At 37.9% G+C, this 15,312-nt stretch overlaps 1 protein-coding gene across 5 annotated transcripts in view; it reads right to left on the bottom strand.

The window, feature by feature from the left end:
* dok7b (docking protein 7b) overlaps positions 1-14,478 on the bottom strand; it is a 35,884-nt gene extending 21,406 nt beyond the window's left edge. For 3 of the 5 annotated variants that reach the window (XM_073862456.1, XM_073862457.1, XM_073862458.1), the window contains exons 1-4: positions 14,291-14,478; positions 14,117-14,164; positions 11,211-11,441; positions 6,033-6,233 (exon numbers count right to left, since the gene is read on the bottom strand). In XM_073862456.1, coding sequence (XP_073718557.1) covers positions 6,033-6,233; positions 11,211-11,441; positions 14,117-14,164; positions 14,291-14,342 — 532 coding nt within the window. In that variant the 5' untranslated portion in view covers positions 14,343-14,478. Of the gene's footprint in view, positions 1-6,032; positions 6,234-11,210; positions 11,442-13,315; positions 13,459-14,116; positions 14,165-14,290 lie in introns of those variants that run through there. The other 2 variants (XM_073862459.1, XM_055204957.2) reach the window with 2 other exon arrangements.
* Positions 14,479-15,312: the final 834 nt, after the last annotated feature.

The raw sequence follows: 15,312 nt of genomic DNA, 5'->3' as shown, positions 1-15,312 counted from the left end.
GGAACCAGGAAGTATATCGCTATCTGAAATATTGTCAAAGACGGCGTTACAGGGACCCAGGAAGTATGGCAAGGGAGACGCAGCATCTCATTCCCTTCTCAGGGAACAACAGTTACATACGTAAACCAAGACGTTTTCATGTGTCAAACGCAACTATGCAAAACATTTTGGTATGAATCAACATTCGCATACAGAAGATATAAGCATTTAAAGTGAACAGTTTAGCACGTGTGCTTAAAGTCTAGAATTTTTATGATATTATCTTACACTACACAGGGAATAATATGGAATAAAATAGATTCAAGCACTTTCAATGACCTGAAAGTGTCCTACGTATGTGTATTTTCAAAAACTTCCCAGGGCCTTGAATTATTTCCCCCAGATTCACAAACTTTCAAGGATTTCAAGGACCCGTGGGAACCCTGATATTATGTTGCATTTCTGTCAAGAGATCCTTCTAAATGTCCCTTTAAATTGCACCTTTATTATTTTTGACAGATATTTTTCTTTTAGTACTATTTACAAAGCAAAAGCCATATGCATATGCACTGATTTAAAAAAATAACTTTATATTAAGTCTATGTGTTAGGAGTAAAAGACTATGTGTCATATTTGCCCACACACTTTAAAACGGGCAAAGCACTAAACAACTAATTATTATGCAAACAGTGTTTAAATTGAGCATAATGAACTATATAAATATAAATGTTACAGAAAAAGAGGATTGCGCAGCGACAAATCCTATTCCGTTGCCTACACCTCCTCCATGCAAATGTCAATAGCTAACATTATCTACAAAGCCTCTCGCACCTTTCAAACTAAAAAAAGCGCTGCCAACATACAGAAAAACACAAGCTATCAGAGAGCCCCGAGATTACAATGGGAAAACTGGGATAACAAAAACTTCAATTGCGTCAAGACTTGTAAGTGACTCATCCGTAGTCATATTATGACTGCATTTCTTTGTTCGACATGATGAGGACAGAATTAGGTGTCTTTCATGGCGATAAATATAGTCCTGTCAAATCTCTCAAGCGGCACTGTTGGAGACACTGTTGAAGTGGTATCGGAGTGACAGTCCTATACAAAAATAACTATAACATGCTTAGCTCTTGGTTTCATAATTCATAAACATACTGATGGACTATTTATACTTGAGGCCAACTATGCGCCAACTGACCTTGCCCGAATTTCAAGTTAATAAAATAGAGAGTTAAACAAAAAAACACGCATTGAATGCACTGTACGCAGACCCTTGCATAAAAAAAGTATGGTTACAGCTAGAAGTATGGTTTTCTTTTCATACATACGCGTGGTAGAGATCTACTTTCTTAGGTCCAAAGAAATTTACCCAACCCGAAATGACCCGAATCACTTTTTACCCGAACCCGACGTGCATAAATCATTTTTTTTTTTAAAGAAAGACCCAACCCGAGACAAACCAAAAAAAATTAGACCCAAGGGTCGGCAACAGAGGCGGTCTTACCATAGAGGCATAGGTAGGCGGCCGCCTGGGGCCCCCCACCAGCGGTCAAATTAGGGGGGCCCCAAACCAACCTAATAAATAGCCTACATAAATAAATAAAACCCTTATCATCACGAACACTTCAAAAGCATTGTAAATTGTATTAATATTCTTAAGAAATACGTTAAAACTTTGAAATAGTAGTTAAAATGTCCCGTTCATGTTCTGTCACTAAACACTTACACCCCCTTCTTTCACAATGAAATGGACTAGTCCATAACGCTGCGTGCTGCGGCGCGAAAGATAAACACAAGTGACACGGGGACTGGGAAAGTACACGAACAGAGACTTAAAGACAAATATAAACGCGAAAATGGGGCTTTGGTAAGTCAACCGGCTAGTAATAGCCCTACATTGATAAAAATTATTTTGTGGTGAAGTAAATAATGTTACTACAGAAAAAAAAACTAATGTAACCCTACAGGGCTCCAGACTGCGAGTAAATAGTCACATTTTGCGAGTATTTTCCCTGCCTATGACTATTTTTTATTAAATGTCGCACTGGCTGGACTGTGAAATTTAAATACAATTATATTAATATAATGCGCAGGCGATTACGTCTGCGACGCATTCAGTCACTCTTCCTGTTGTTGCCCGCTCCCCCGCCTTTCTATCAGCTCAGGTGCATATCACCTCTCTAAATCCGTCTCTTTTGTCCACTTTCGACCGCTTCTGCCCTGATTGTTTTGAGGGGTGGTCTATGGAGACTGCGGGCGAGAGCCTCTGCTTTCGTTTTCGGGAGAAATGACGGGTTTAAAATGACGCGAACTAATATTATGTGATGTCAGAGTCTGGTGTTGTAATTAACGATGCTGCACAGTGTTTTTTATGTGTATGTAAGAGCTTTCTTTGATATTTCAGCGCAGTTAATGAAATAATCTCCCCACAACCTCCACAAGCTCGCAAAATGACACTAATAAAAGAGGCGGAGATCTGCTTTAGTTTAATCAATGAAATCCTAAAAATAGCGCTGCTGTACACTGCATATTCACGCTAGAAGTCAGCAAAAACGTAATACATTGTGCTCAGTACCTTATATTACAAGTCCTGGCCAAATGATATCTTCAGAGTGCATGGAGACATTTTGTAGTGATTACAGCACAAGAATGTGATTTCTTTACTCAAGTCTGTGTTAAAGTAACCTAAAGCTTTTACAACAAAGTAATAAAAAGTTGATATAATTAATGTATATAAAGAATACAATTATTTGTATTTGTAATTAATTTGTTAATGCATTAAACTTGTTTGGACTTAGTTTTAGTGTTTATTTTTTGTTTTTATACCACCCAGTGACTCAACAATACACTGTGGTAAAATTCACAACCCTTTTGTTATGTTTGTGAAGAAAACATCAAAGAAAACATAGTTTTAATATAAAGTGATTGTAGACTGGATTTTGGATTTTTTAAACCTTTTAACACAGTCTTGGGTATGTGAAAGATTAGTAACAACATTGGCTTTGATGCATTGCTAGTTTTTGTGCAGCATCAGATTTAAATTATTTCTCCCTCATTTACTGTTCGTGGCTGTTTTTTCCCCATTGACTTATTCTCTATTGGTTTGTGTAGTGCTGCACTTTGTGTGACCTCTGCTTTCCATCTTCATTTTGGAGTAAAAAATACCTTCGCCTAGGGCCCCCAATTTGCTAAATCCGCCACTGGTCGGCAAGACCCAAGAACTCGAGAGGATAGTTCAGGTCTTCTCAGGTTCGTTCAGCAAAATACATTCATTTTAAATTAGCCGAGACCCAATGCCACAAATATTATTCCCGACCCGTGTCCGAGGCACACAAGAAACTTTTAGACCTGAACACGAACGGACCTCGGGTTTTCAGATCTAAGTGGACCCTGGAAGACATCTAATGCATGGGTTCTCGTACAGTGTGTGTGTTCTTGTACAGTGTGTGTAGGGCTGTCACGATTATGAAATTTGGCTGACGGTTAACTGTCTAATAAATTGTGGAGATTATGATGATTAATTGCCTGTTTTAGGGTTTTGACGATTATGATGATTATTGTTTTATTGCTTTGACATTTAACTCTCACAATTTTTTTTTGTTTGTTCATGAAATATTTTTCCACACGTTGTGATTAATTAAATTGAATCTTTTGCAAGGTTTACCTGGCAGTAATATATCCTTAAGAATAGCATCCTTCACTTCCCTAAATTTGGAATTGGTGTTTTGGAAATGTATGTTTTAACTGGCACTATTACTTATCAAAGTTTTGCAGCATTTCTTTAAATGCTGTTTTTCCACTGAATTAACTGACTTATTAACTGTAATGTATTGCGTTAAGGGGGTCACACACCGGCCGTGCAGCTCTGCGTCGCGCCTCGTCGAGTCCCGTCAAGGACAACTCGGAGGTATTGTTATTGTAAACCGGAAATGCACATTAAATAGCGCGAGCTTCGTCAGATAGCGTCTACTTCAAAATGCAAAATATACGTTAGCAGCCAATGTTAATCTTTAATGATTTGGGACAAATATGATGCTTTTTAGTGTTAAACTACGTGAGTGGTGCTGTGTGGAGCAACAGGGATTTGAGCAACTTCCTGAGTCAAAGCTGGGCGGCGCGGACAGGGCCACCTGGCGGCGCCCGTGTGCATATACTCATTGAAAACATGAGTTCGATTTTTTTAGAACGGAGCGGCGCTGAGCTGCGCGGCCGGTGTGCGATCCACTTTTCACTGTCAGTTAAGGAGCGCCATCTGATACTGTCTCATTTATACAGGCGCTGCAGCTCCCCCTTGTGTTTTTAAAGAGATGTACAATCATTGTGGTGATCTGAAATCATTGCGATAAAGTCAAACAATCGCAATGAGACGATTATTTAATCATTGTGACAGCCCTAAGTGTGTGTGACGCAAATTCTGTCATAAGAACAGTACACGCGCACTGTACCCAGATTTTTGTAACTGTGCAAATTTTTTATGCATATATCGCACATGCGCGCTCAGGAGAATATAGTATGTAGCCTAGGAGATGCAGTCGAATGTCTGTGTACACGTACGGGATAAATACACTATACACTTAAGCAGTTTAAGATACAGCCTTCAGTATCATGTAACACTTCTTGTTAAAAAACCTTTAGAAGAAAATAAATTAAAATGGTACAGTCTGTAAAACACTTGTTTTACATCACAGTGCTTACACTGCTAAACCTGAATAATTTGTAGCACCTCGCAGGAAAAACAGCCATCTAAAATTTATCCGAATTGGCTGACAAACCACTGAACAAACTCAAACCGTTTATTCTCCAGAATCAAATGAGACAGCCAACACACTCACTAATTGCACTGCCAGTATGCGTTTTGTCATCGCGTGTGGCCTGTGACATTGGGTCTCGGTGGAAACGGCGGCAACATGGCCGTATTTCCATTTTAATTCACTCCGTCTCAGTGCAGCCATCCGCCGAATTCCACTTATAGCAGTGGGAGGGACGTGACCTTTGGGTGACGGAGACCAATCAGAGCTCACGGCTGTCAAACTGTAATGAGGTGAGGCTAATAGGTACATGTTAAGGACAACTCTGTGTGCATCTCAATGTGAACTCGGCTGTGTCAGTATTAATTTATGGACAACAATGCTTTACAAATTTAACCAGAATGTAACCATGTATGAAGTACCTCTTGGTTGCAAATTGGCACAGGGTGCACACTGAAGCCTTTTAAGGGCAATATGACTAAACTAATACATGGGGAAGGGCAGATTTTGTGTGGGCCTAGACATGACTTATCCTAAAGCAATGAGGGGTAGATTTGGAGTTTGGCTTCTAATACCCCACTCCCACACACACTCAAGTTCATCCACTTTGCTAATTGCTTCATGCATGCTTCCCACACCCAGATTTCCTGGCATTGCGTGCTACAACTGAATTTAAGAGATACCCAGCATTTCATTGCTTTATAGAGTAACCAAATAATTTACTGTTTTTTGTGATGTTACATAGCCGATGTTGTATGAAATTTCATATAAGATGGACTATAGAATAAGGTCTGCTTTAGAAGATCTGCTGAATCTACAGAACAGCTGCGGATGGATTTGCCAAAGGGGCAGCTGGTGGATTTCATTGGTGCTAACGCAACGTCTCATACTAAACCTCATCGCGCATTACCACAAATTTGTGTGTGGGTGCACAAAAGTAATGTGTTTAACTGGTTTGGGAAGTATGGAGGAGTGAGAAAATGAGAGAAGGGTGTACATAGAGAGAGAGAGAGAGATATTGGGTGTGAGGTTATCTGATTTTCACATTTACTATTGGCAGACCTCTTTGCTACTTTCTTTGGTGTGAATGTAATTAGAGCCAAGTGCAAAAAAGTAAAGCACTTTCTATAAAAACAAGACTCATAGAAATCATTAGAACAAATCAAATTAAAAGATTCAGTTTGATGTCCCCTGTTGCTTCATCACAAATGATCTTTATGTTTTCAGGACTCAGACATGACTCGAAAAATCTCACATCAATATGACAATCAATTCAACAAGGAAAAAAGAACAATAACTTACAGTAGCCACATCTTGTCCCGCCCTCAAAGACAAATCCATTAGGAACGGCGCCGTAACGCCTCAAGTCTGACAGTTTCCATTGACCGATGACAGTTGGGGGGAGGTCTCGAGCAATAACAAGCAAGTTATTGCACAAATGCAGGGAGGCGGGGCCACTTTCTAGTTTGGTGCCAGGCTGGACATTAACACTGAACCTGTGAACTGAAAGAAATCAGAGTTTAAAGGGCTGCTAACCTAGAGGTTTTCAGCAATATAGTCTCTGGTATCCCCAGAATGTGTCTGTAAAGTTTTAGCTCAAAATACACCACAGATCTTTCATTATAGAAACGTTGAACATGAATTGAAAATGCTCTGTTTTTTGTGTCTGTCTTTAAATGCAAAGAAAGCTTATGTTCCCCTCCCCATATGCAAAGTAAGGGGTAGAGCATTACACATGTGCTTTGGACTACATAAATTATCTGGCAAAAGGTTGAACTACGCGCTCATAAGGCGGAGTCTGTGAGCGGTTATGGCTGGGGCATAATCAATATGACATCACATTGATAGAGGATCCCCAACAACCTGTTTTGTGTGACTGTTACGGTTTACATGAGATTACACAAAGAAGAAAATATTGATTTGTATATTAAAGGAACAGTATGTAGGATTGTGGCTAAAACTGGTATTGCAATCACAAAACTTGTGGCTAAAACTGGTACTGCAATCACACATTACACAAAATGACAACATAAACATCAGTTGAGGGCTGCAACTCCACTTTTTAAATGACAATATCCTGGCCAGACCACTGTTGTCAGTGATATAAGTATTTGAAATGAAAATGATTTCTTAATGTCTAGTAACATATCAGGGCCATTTTATGATTAAGTGATATAAATTTCTTACATACTGTTCCTTTAACAGGATGTTTCTGCACACACACTGCTGACTCTTTTTCTGTTAAAAACACAATTAAAAGTGCATTTTCTAGGTTAGGTGGGCTTTCAGATAAGCATCTATAAGCAGAGAGCATTACTTTAAAACTGTTTGTTGACCGCCGTCAACATATTTTAAAGGAACAGTGTGTAGGATTGTGGCCAAAACTGATATTGCAATCACAAAACTTGTGGCTAAAACTGGTATTGCAATCACACAACTGGTGGCCAATACAAAATGACAACATAAACATCAGTTGGGGGCTGCAACTCCACTTTTAAAATGACAATATCCTGGCCAGACAACTGTTGTCAGTGATATAAGTATTTTAAATAAAAATGCTTTTTAATGTCTAGTGACATATCAGGGCAATTTTATGATTAATTGATCTACATTTCTTACATACTGTTCCTTTAAATTACTACATTGCAAAAAATGTCATAAAAATGGCACCTTCTTGCGTTCTCCAATTTGGTAACCAATGCTTTACAAGCATGATCAACCACCACAGATGTGCATAAACACTCCAAGCATTCACAAATTTTATCATAATTAAGACAAATAATCAATATTGTCTAAGCAAGAATAATTAATACAGTTCGCTTGCAGCTATGTGTGTGTGCGTGCGTGCGTGTGTGTCAGTATGCGCATTTGTGTGTGTGCGTACCTAGCATTAGTAATGAGATTAATGCTTCATACTTCATGACTGAACATGATTTCAACAATATTAGAGTGTGCACCATCACTTACAATAAGCCAATATCCATAAGCATAAAAAATATCCATCATAGATACCTCTTAACAGTTCTTAATAAAAAAGCACACACTCTCATTCTCATGTATGACCAACCAAAGGAAGGTAGTCTGTAGTCACTGACTCATTCATCATGATTAGTGTGGGAGAGTTGGCACACTATGGTATGTTAACCATCTGTGTATTTTTACTTCTGAAAACGAATAACGGGAAATAGAAAAGGCACAACTTCGTTTCCATTTCTCCAGTAAGTTTAACCAACAGAAAATGTGATTACTGTATAATTTTGTTAATTGTGGTTTACAAATCTGTTAATAGATTCAATATTTTGTTCACACACATGGGCGGCACTGAAATGCCCCTTTCATTCGCTCTGTCTTCAGTATGGCCTTCGTTCTGTCAGGCAAAATAAGAGTTTATTTGGCAATGCCAAGTCATTCTATAATAAATTGTATATACATCTATATACAATTTGTTAAAGGGACATTCCACTTTTTTTGAAAATATGCTCATTTTCCAGCTCCCCTAGAGTTAAACATTTGATTCTTACCGTTTTGGAATCCATTCAGCTGATCTCCGGGTCTGGCGCTAGCACTTTTAGCATAGCTTAGCACAATTTATTGGATCTGATTACACCATCAGTATCATGCTAAAAAATAACCAAAGAGTTTCGATATTTTTCCAATTTAAAACTTCTGTAGTTACATTGTGTACTAAGACTGACGGAAAATTAAAAGCTGAGATTTTCTAGGCAGATATGGCTAGGAACTATACTCTCATTCTGGCATAATAATGAGTGACTTTGCTGATATAACATGGCTGCAGCAGGCGTAGTGATATTACGCACTGGCTGAAAATAGTCCCCGGCCATTGAAAGTACACTGTAAAAAAACTTTGCTGCCTTAAAATGTTTTGTTAAATCAATTCAGATTTACAAGTCATGTCAACAGAGATGAGTTGTCACAACTTATAAAAATAAGTTGACTTTTCTCGACTATATTTTATAAGTTATAACAACTCCCCTGTAGTAATAACAACTCATCTCTAGTCAAGATAAATAATAGTAAGTTGAAATGACTTGAAAATCCAAGTTAATTCAACAAAAAATTTTAAGGCATTTTTTTACAGTGTAACCAAGGGGACTATTTTCGGGCAGTGCGTAATATCACTACGCCTGCTGCAGCCATGTTGTCGGTCTTAGTACACGATGTAACTACAGAAGAGTCAAGTTTTAAATAGGAAAAATATTGAAACTCTTTGGTTATTTTTAGTGCGATGCTAATGGTCTAATCAGATTCAATGGATTGTGCTAAGCTATGTTAAAAGTGCTAGCGCCAGACCCGGAGATCAGCTGAATGGAGATCCCGAGTCATACAGTATGCTGACACTGAGTTTTGTATTGTTTTTTCTTTTCATATCTAAATAAGAGGTATATAACATTTTCCCACTGATATGATAGCAATTATTCAGACTGATCTCTTGCATTAATTATTCATTCATAGAACAACCATTAACATTGAACATTAAACTAGTGATGTTTCTTTACATTTTCTATACACAGAGCTGAAAGACATTACATTTTCTGTTCTCTTTTGATAAACAGGATGTATCAGCCATGAAATGCTTTTATCGACTGATGCTGATTATTGCCTAATAAATTGGTGCATCTTTAATCAAAATGCATTGTATGATTTAATAGTAGAGCCATTGATTAATGCATTTTGGTCTGTTTGGATGAAAGTAATGTTTTTATCTCTTATGGAACACAAGGAATGGACTTTAAAATATTTTTAAAATAATAAATTAATTATCATTACCATGTTTAACATAAACATTAGATCTTCTTAACATTTCGTGTGTGTGTGACCATAGCTTATTTAGGATTATATATATATATATATATAATGATTTATACTGTCTGACAGTAGGGAGGTCACACTGAAGACTGAGCAACCTCGATCAATCAGATAAAAGGGGCGTTTCAGGGCTGCCCATATGTGTGAATGAAGTATTGAATCCATGAACCGATTTGTAAATGCCAAACAAAATATTAATAATCAAGCCCTAATCTCAAATTCCATTAGTCAAACTAAACAGAGAAATGAAAAACGAGCCGCTTTTACATTTTGTCACTTTCCATATCATAAGCTCCCAACACCAGAGTCCATCTATCATTGTTCAGATTGCCCTAAAGCAAAACAAATAAACAGACAAACAAGGGGCCTGAAAATCAAGGGGGTCTCAAAACAGAGACGACATTTGTCATCCAGAATTTCAGCCAGTTGATTGCTAGTTGAGTTTTATTTTCAAGTTAAAATAGATTAAAAATTCAACAAAAAAAATGTTTATCTGTTAATCTTAGCATACAACATTGATTTGAAGTCATCTGAACCAACTTAAAACTCAAATATACATTTTTTAGTATGTGTTACTTTGTCAAGTGCATGTTTTAGAATAACGGAGTTCTTATGGAGCGTCATACTTTACAGGGTCCCAATTATAACTCTGCTACGCCGAGAATTCAAGGCTGTGACTTGAGTCAAGCTTCACAAACGAACACGTAATAAAAGAGTCGGCGGTTGGGTGTATGTGTACATCTGTACGTGTTTCTCGTGGGTGTATGGGATTAAGAGACCCAGTAGCTGTTCTGAATCAAATGGCGCCACAGATTAGGCATGACCCCCCATGGACGCGTAATATATTATGTACAGCATGCCTATGTTTGCTAGAGAACACTTTTTTTCTTTGATATCATACTGCTAACTGCTATTGCCATAAATATTAAATAGGTCTTGAATACAATTGCATTTCAGTGGGAGAGCTGTGACCAGTTTTACTTTGTGAATTACTGTAGTTCATTTGACCTGTACTGGCTTCTGTCAGATGGATTTTTTTATCGGCAAGCTGCTTACGCTATTTCTATGGTGCAGAAGGAAACTGAAGTGAAAGTGGGTGGAGAATTACAGCACAGGGAGTACGAGATTTATAGCAGCTCTAGAAAAGCCATATAAATCACAATTCATTTTTAGTGAGAAGTGGGCGAGCAAAAGGGAGTCAAGGTGCTATCCGGTGAAACTGTAGCGATTAGGGAAAAATAAGTTTAGATCACATCTGAGACCTGTGGGAAAGGACAGTTTATATTGCTTATGCCAGCATCCATCAGGGAACAATAGACCTTTAATACAATAGTTCACCAAAAAAATAAGAACTATATCATGATTCATTTACCCTCACGTCACTTCAAACCAACCAAAGTCAAAAAAACTTTCTTTCTTCTGTGAAACTTTGAGAGCTTTCCAAGCTGAACTTAGATGGCAAAAATAACGTGCCTTGGTCCATGTGACTATAAGCCCAATATTCATGTTCCAAAGCCATACAATAGTATTGTGTCTGTCTGATAGATTTATAACCTCGGATTGGCATGACGTGGGTAGGAAAATGATAACAGAATCGATGAAGGTCTCGCTATGGCTCTATTCATCTCAACAACTCAGACTCTTCTCTCTCACCTTCCCCAAGGCTGTAGCGGATACGAGCATCCCAGGCCAGAAGAGTAACTTTGTTGTCAAAGCCCAGCATGACAGACTGGCTCAGGCAGATCAGACTGAGCACATAATTCGCTCCATCAAACCCCTGAAGAGCCTCCAGTCCACATATATCCCTTAGCGTGGCTTGACTCCTCTCCCTATGCCCTTTGCTTTTTTCTCCACGCTCCTTATACACCAGCAGGGACAGGCAGTCTGAGAGAGATTAAAGATTGACATTAACATTAAAGATTCACTTAATATAGGTTAATGCATTTATAAGGTTAAGTACTATGGCAATAGTATGTTTTCATGGTACTTTAATAGTATCAAGGTATTCTTAAAAGTAAATTACATTGGAGTACTACGCAAACACAATACAGTCTAAAACATGAAATGATGCTTGAGTATTGAATGTCACAAACTTTCTTAACCAAATGAAGATAAACTAAATTTGGTAATTAACAATTAAGCTAAGGCAATAAAAAGCCTACTTTTTGTTTCAGCTCTACTGTATACAACAGGTTTTATTCGGGTAAGGTGGGTTGCGCAAAGTTGACCATGACAATGGTTTTGATAACTTGCTATGTATTTTGGTATTGTAATAAAACCTTAAAAGAGTACAAAGGTTTATTTTTCCCATTTAAAAATATTTTGATGGGTCAACCTAATATTGTCTAAATTGGACCCCTGCTGTATACAACGACTTGGTAACTGCATTATCATCCAGAGCCCATTATTAAAAAATTAAATTGGGACAGTTATGTGGCATAAAATATTACGAATATTACACAATATACAGAAAGGATTAGTCCATTTTCTTTAAAAAAAAATCCAGATAATTTACTCACCACCATGTCATCTAAAATGTTGATGTCTTTTTTTGTTCTGTCGAGAAGAAATTATGTTTTTTGAGGAAAACATTACAGGATTTTTCTAATTTAAATGGACTTTAATGGACCCCAATATTTAACCGTTTTAATGCAGTTTAAAATTGCTGTTTCAAAGGACTCTAAATGATCTCAAACGAGGCACAAGGGCCCCATCCAGCAAAACGATTGTCATTTTTTGCAAGAAAAATAATATGCACAAAAATAAACCACAACTTCATTTCGTCTTGTCTTCCTCCGGTCCTGTGATGCGCCAGCGCGACCTCACGCAATACATCATCACGTCCAGAGGTCACAAATGACGTATAGAAACTACGCCCCAGAGTTTACAAGTGTTGAGAAAGAGGACCATTCCGACGTTGTTGTATGTAGAATGATACTAATTAATGTCTTTGTGTCAGTTTATTATTTAAAATGGTCCTCAAATGTGCGTTTCATATATTTAACACGTGACCTTTCCACGGCATTATGCAATTACATGAGGTCGCGCTGGCCGGAGGAAGAAGAGAAGTTGTGGTTTAAAAGTGCATATTGCCCTTATGCCGTTTAGAGTCCTTTAAAGCTGTGTTGAAACTGCATTAAAACTGAAAGTATTGGGGTCCATTACAGTCCATTAAAATTTGAAAAATCCTGGAATGTTTTCCTCAAAAAACACAATTTCTTCTCGACTGAACAAAGAAAGACACCAATATTTTGGATGACATGGTGGTGAGTAAATTATCTGGATTTTTTAAAGAAAATTGACTAATCCTTTGACACCTACATTATGACCCTCTCTGTAAAATTCAGGCTAAAATCTGATTTTAATCTTTGACATGGCCCCCCTACTGTACCAGCTTAAAACAGCTACTGCCACCTTGATCCAGCTACCAATTGTGCTGGTCTTAGCTGGATTTTTTAATAGGGATCAGTCAATATTAGAGGCATCAAGGCTTTTTTAAATTTCTACAGGGAATGTTCTTCACATTTTGATTGTTTTATGTAGAAAATAAACTTTAGCTAGGTTTTACAGACGTGGTAAATTTATGGCATGAGGTTGTTTGCTAACGTGGTGACCACTGGTGAGGCTATGTTTTCGTGCACCTGTACAACGTAACGTTACAGTCTACCACACGAGCAAACTCACTAAATAGTGTGAACAGCTGTGATAACATGCAGATCAAAAGACACGGTGATCACTAAAAGCAGCTGGAGACCAACCTTTTAAACAATGACAGCTTCCAAAATGGCACGTTAAGTACGTGTACGATCCTGGCAACGCCAATGTTTATTTCATACACAGATACAGTAAGCACTTTACAGGTGCGTTCGACGATCGGTAAAACTACCGCGAGAGCTAACTGAAATCCGTGTATTTGAATCGCTCTCGCGGTATTTCGATGTCATATGCCACGCGGCCTGCGCGGCGCCGCAAGCAGTCGAACACACCTTACATTTGTTGTTGTGTTAACAAATTGGCGCAGAAACTATACTTTTTGGAAAGATAATAATATTCATTTTAAATCATCAAAAAATATATAGCCTACTTTCTGCCTAAAATTCCTTTAAACCTATTTATCTACATGTTTACTTAAAACGTCCGAACCACTCAACACTAAACCATCCAAAACAACATTCTATGTCCGTCGTACTTTTTTTTTATTATTATTATCCTGGCCACTGCTATTGTTTGTTATAGATATGTTTAATAAAATATATAAAATAAAATGGCACTTAACAATAAAACATCTTGCTGTTGTAAACTACATTGTAGATGGTCTAGGAACAGCGCTTGCGACACCGTGACACGTGCAACGAGAGTGTCATTCCCATGTCCCACATAACGACCGTGCCAATGATCTCACACATACCATTACGTAAAAAACAACCGTGATCTATGTCAGAGCTTCACTCATCAAAAAGTACTTTTGTGCAACTAAAAAGCAATTTAAATCATTCTTACTGCCTCAACACTGTTCAACCAAAGTAAATACCGTAAATATAAACATTTTGCGTAATTACCTGCTACAGGCGAAGGTTTTCGTAGAATTACCCATCTGTTTTTCCACTGTAAACGCATGGAAACAAACAGAAAGAAACATAAACACCGATTTTATATACAAACACAGTAAGAGTTGAGTATTTAACAAAACGTTAAATCTCAGAGAAAAGTAGTTTGCGTAGCCTTTAGGCACCTTTTCCCCTCTCGGAGTCTGACTTGTCCCTCTACGACAACCGTATCCGTCATCTTGTGTCATGGTTCCCGACAGCTGTGTGCGGTCCGCGGCGGTGAGGGGGTCACTTTCAAAATAACCTCCAGTACTGACTACACACGCACATGTACTGGCCCACCCTCTGAACACAGACCCAGACTACAAGTAAAAGGTTTTAACAGTTGCTCATTGGGTCAAAGTGGCAAGTTAAACGGTGCCAATTGAATTTACAACAGCTGTCAAGCAAGCATTCTCAAGTCGTACACAATCAAATGGTTAAAGAGAAATTTAAATATATAGTGGCCAAAAGTGATGTCCAGTTATTTTGAAATTAATATCTTTGTTTGTTTAAATATATTATTGACGATGTATAAAACATTTTTACACATGTTATGCATAGCTGTAGCATACTTGAGTGTAAACTGAAGCTCTTTGGAAAATGCATGATTCGTGACCCAGGAGAATGGCGTTTTTAAACAGGAGGATCAGCAAAATATGAATTACTGATAAATAATTTCATATGTTTAAAAAAACATATTCCCCGTAGTTTGCATTTTTCCCTACTGAAAATTCTAGCTAAGACCAGCATAAGCTGGTAGCTGGTTTTAGCTGTTTAAGCTGGTCCACACAGCCTGGCAAAGCTGGTCAAGCTGGTGGGTCAACTGGTCTTTTAGCCTGATCAGCTAAGTCCATCTAGACCAGCTTAAAAAATTAGAAAAGCAGCTAGACCAGCTTGCTACACCAGCAAAACCACAAATGCCTGTGTTATTTTTGACCCAAAATGGGTAAATATTGGACAGAACACATGCTGGGTTATGAATTACCCCGTGCTGGGTTAAAAATGACTCAGTGTTGGGTTATGTTATGCAACCATGGGGTATAAAAACACAGCAACTGGGTTAAAACAACCCAGCATTGGGTCAATGTTCTGTCCAATATTTACCCATTATGGGTCAAAAATATTTTTAGAGTGCAGCTAAAACCAAGTTGGGAGACCAGCTAAAA

Source organism: Misgurnus anguillicaudatus, chromosome 3 (assembly GCF_027580225.2).
Source record: "Misgurnus anguillicaudatus chromosome 3, ASM2758022v2, whole genome shotgun sequence".
NCBI classification, from domain to species: Eukaryota; Metazoa; Chordata; class Actinopteri; order Cypriniformes; family Cobitidae; genus Misgurnus; species Misgurnus anguillicaudatus.
This window is presented reverse-complemented; position numbering and strand designations above follow the sequence as displayed.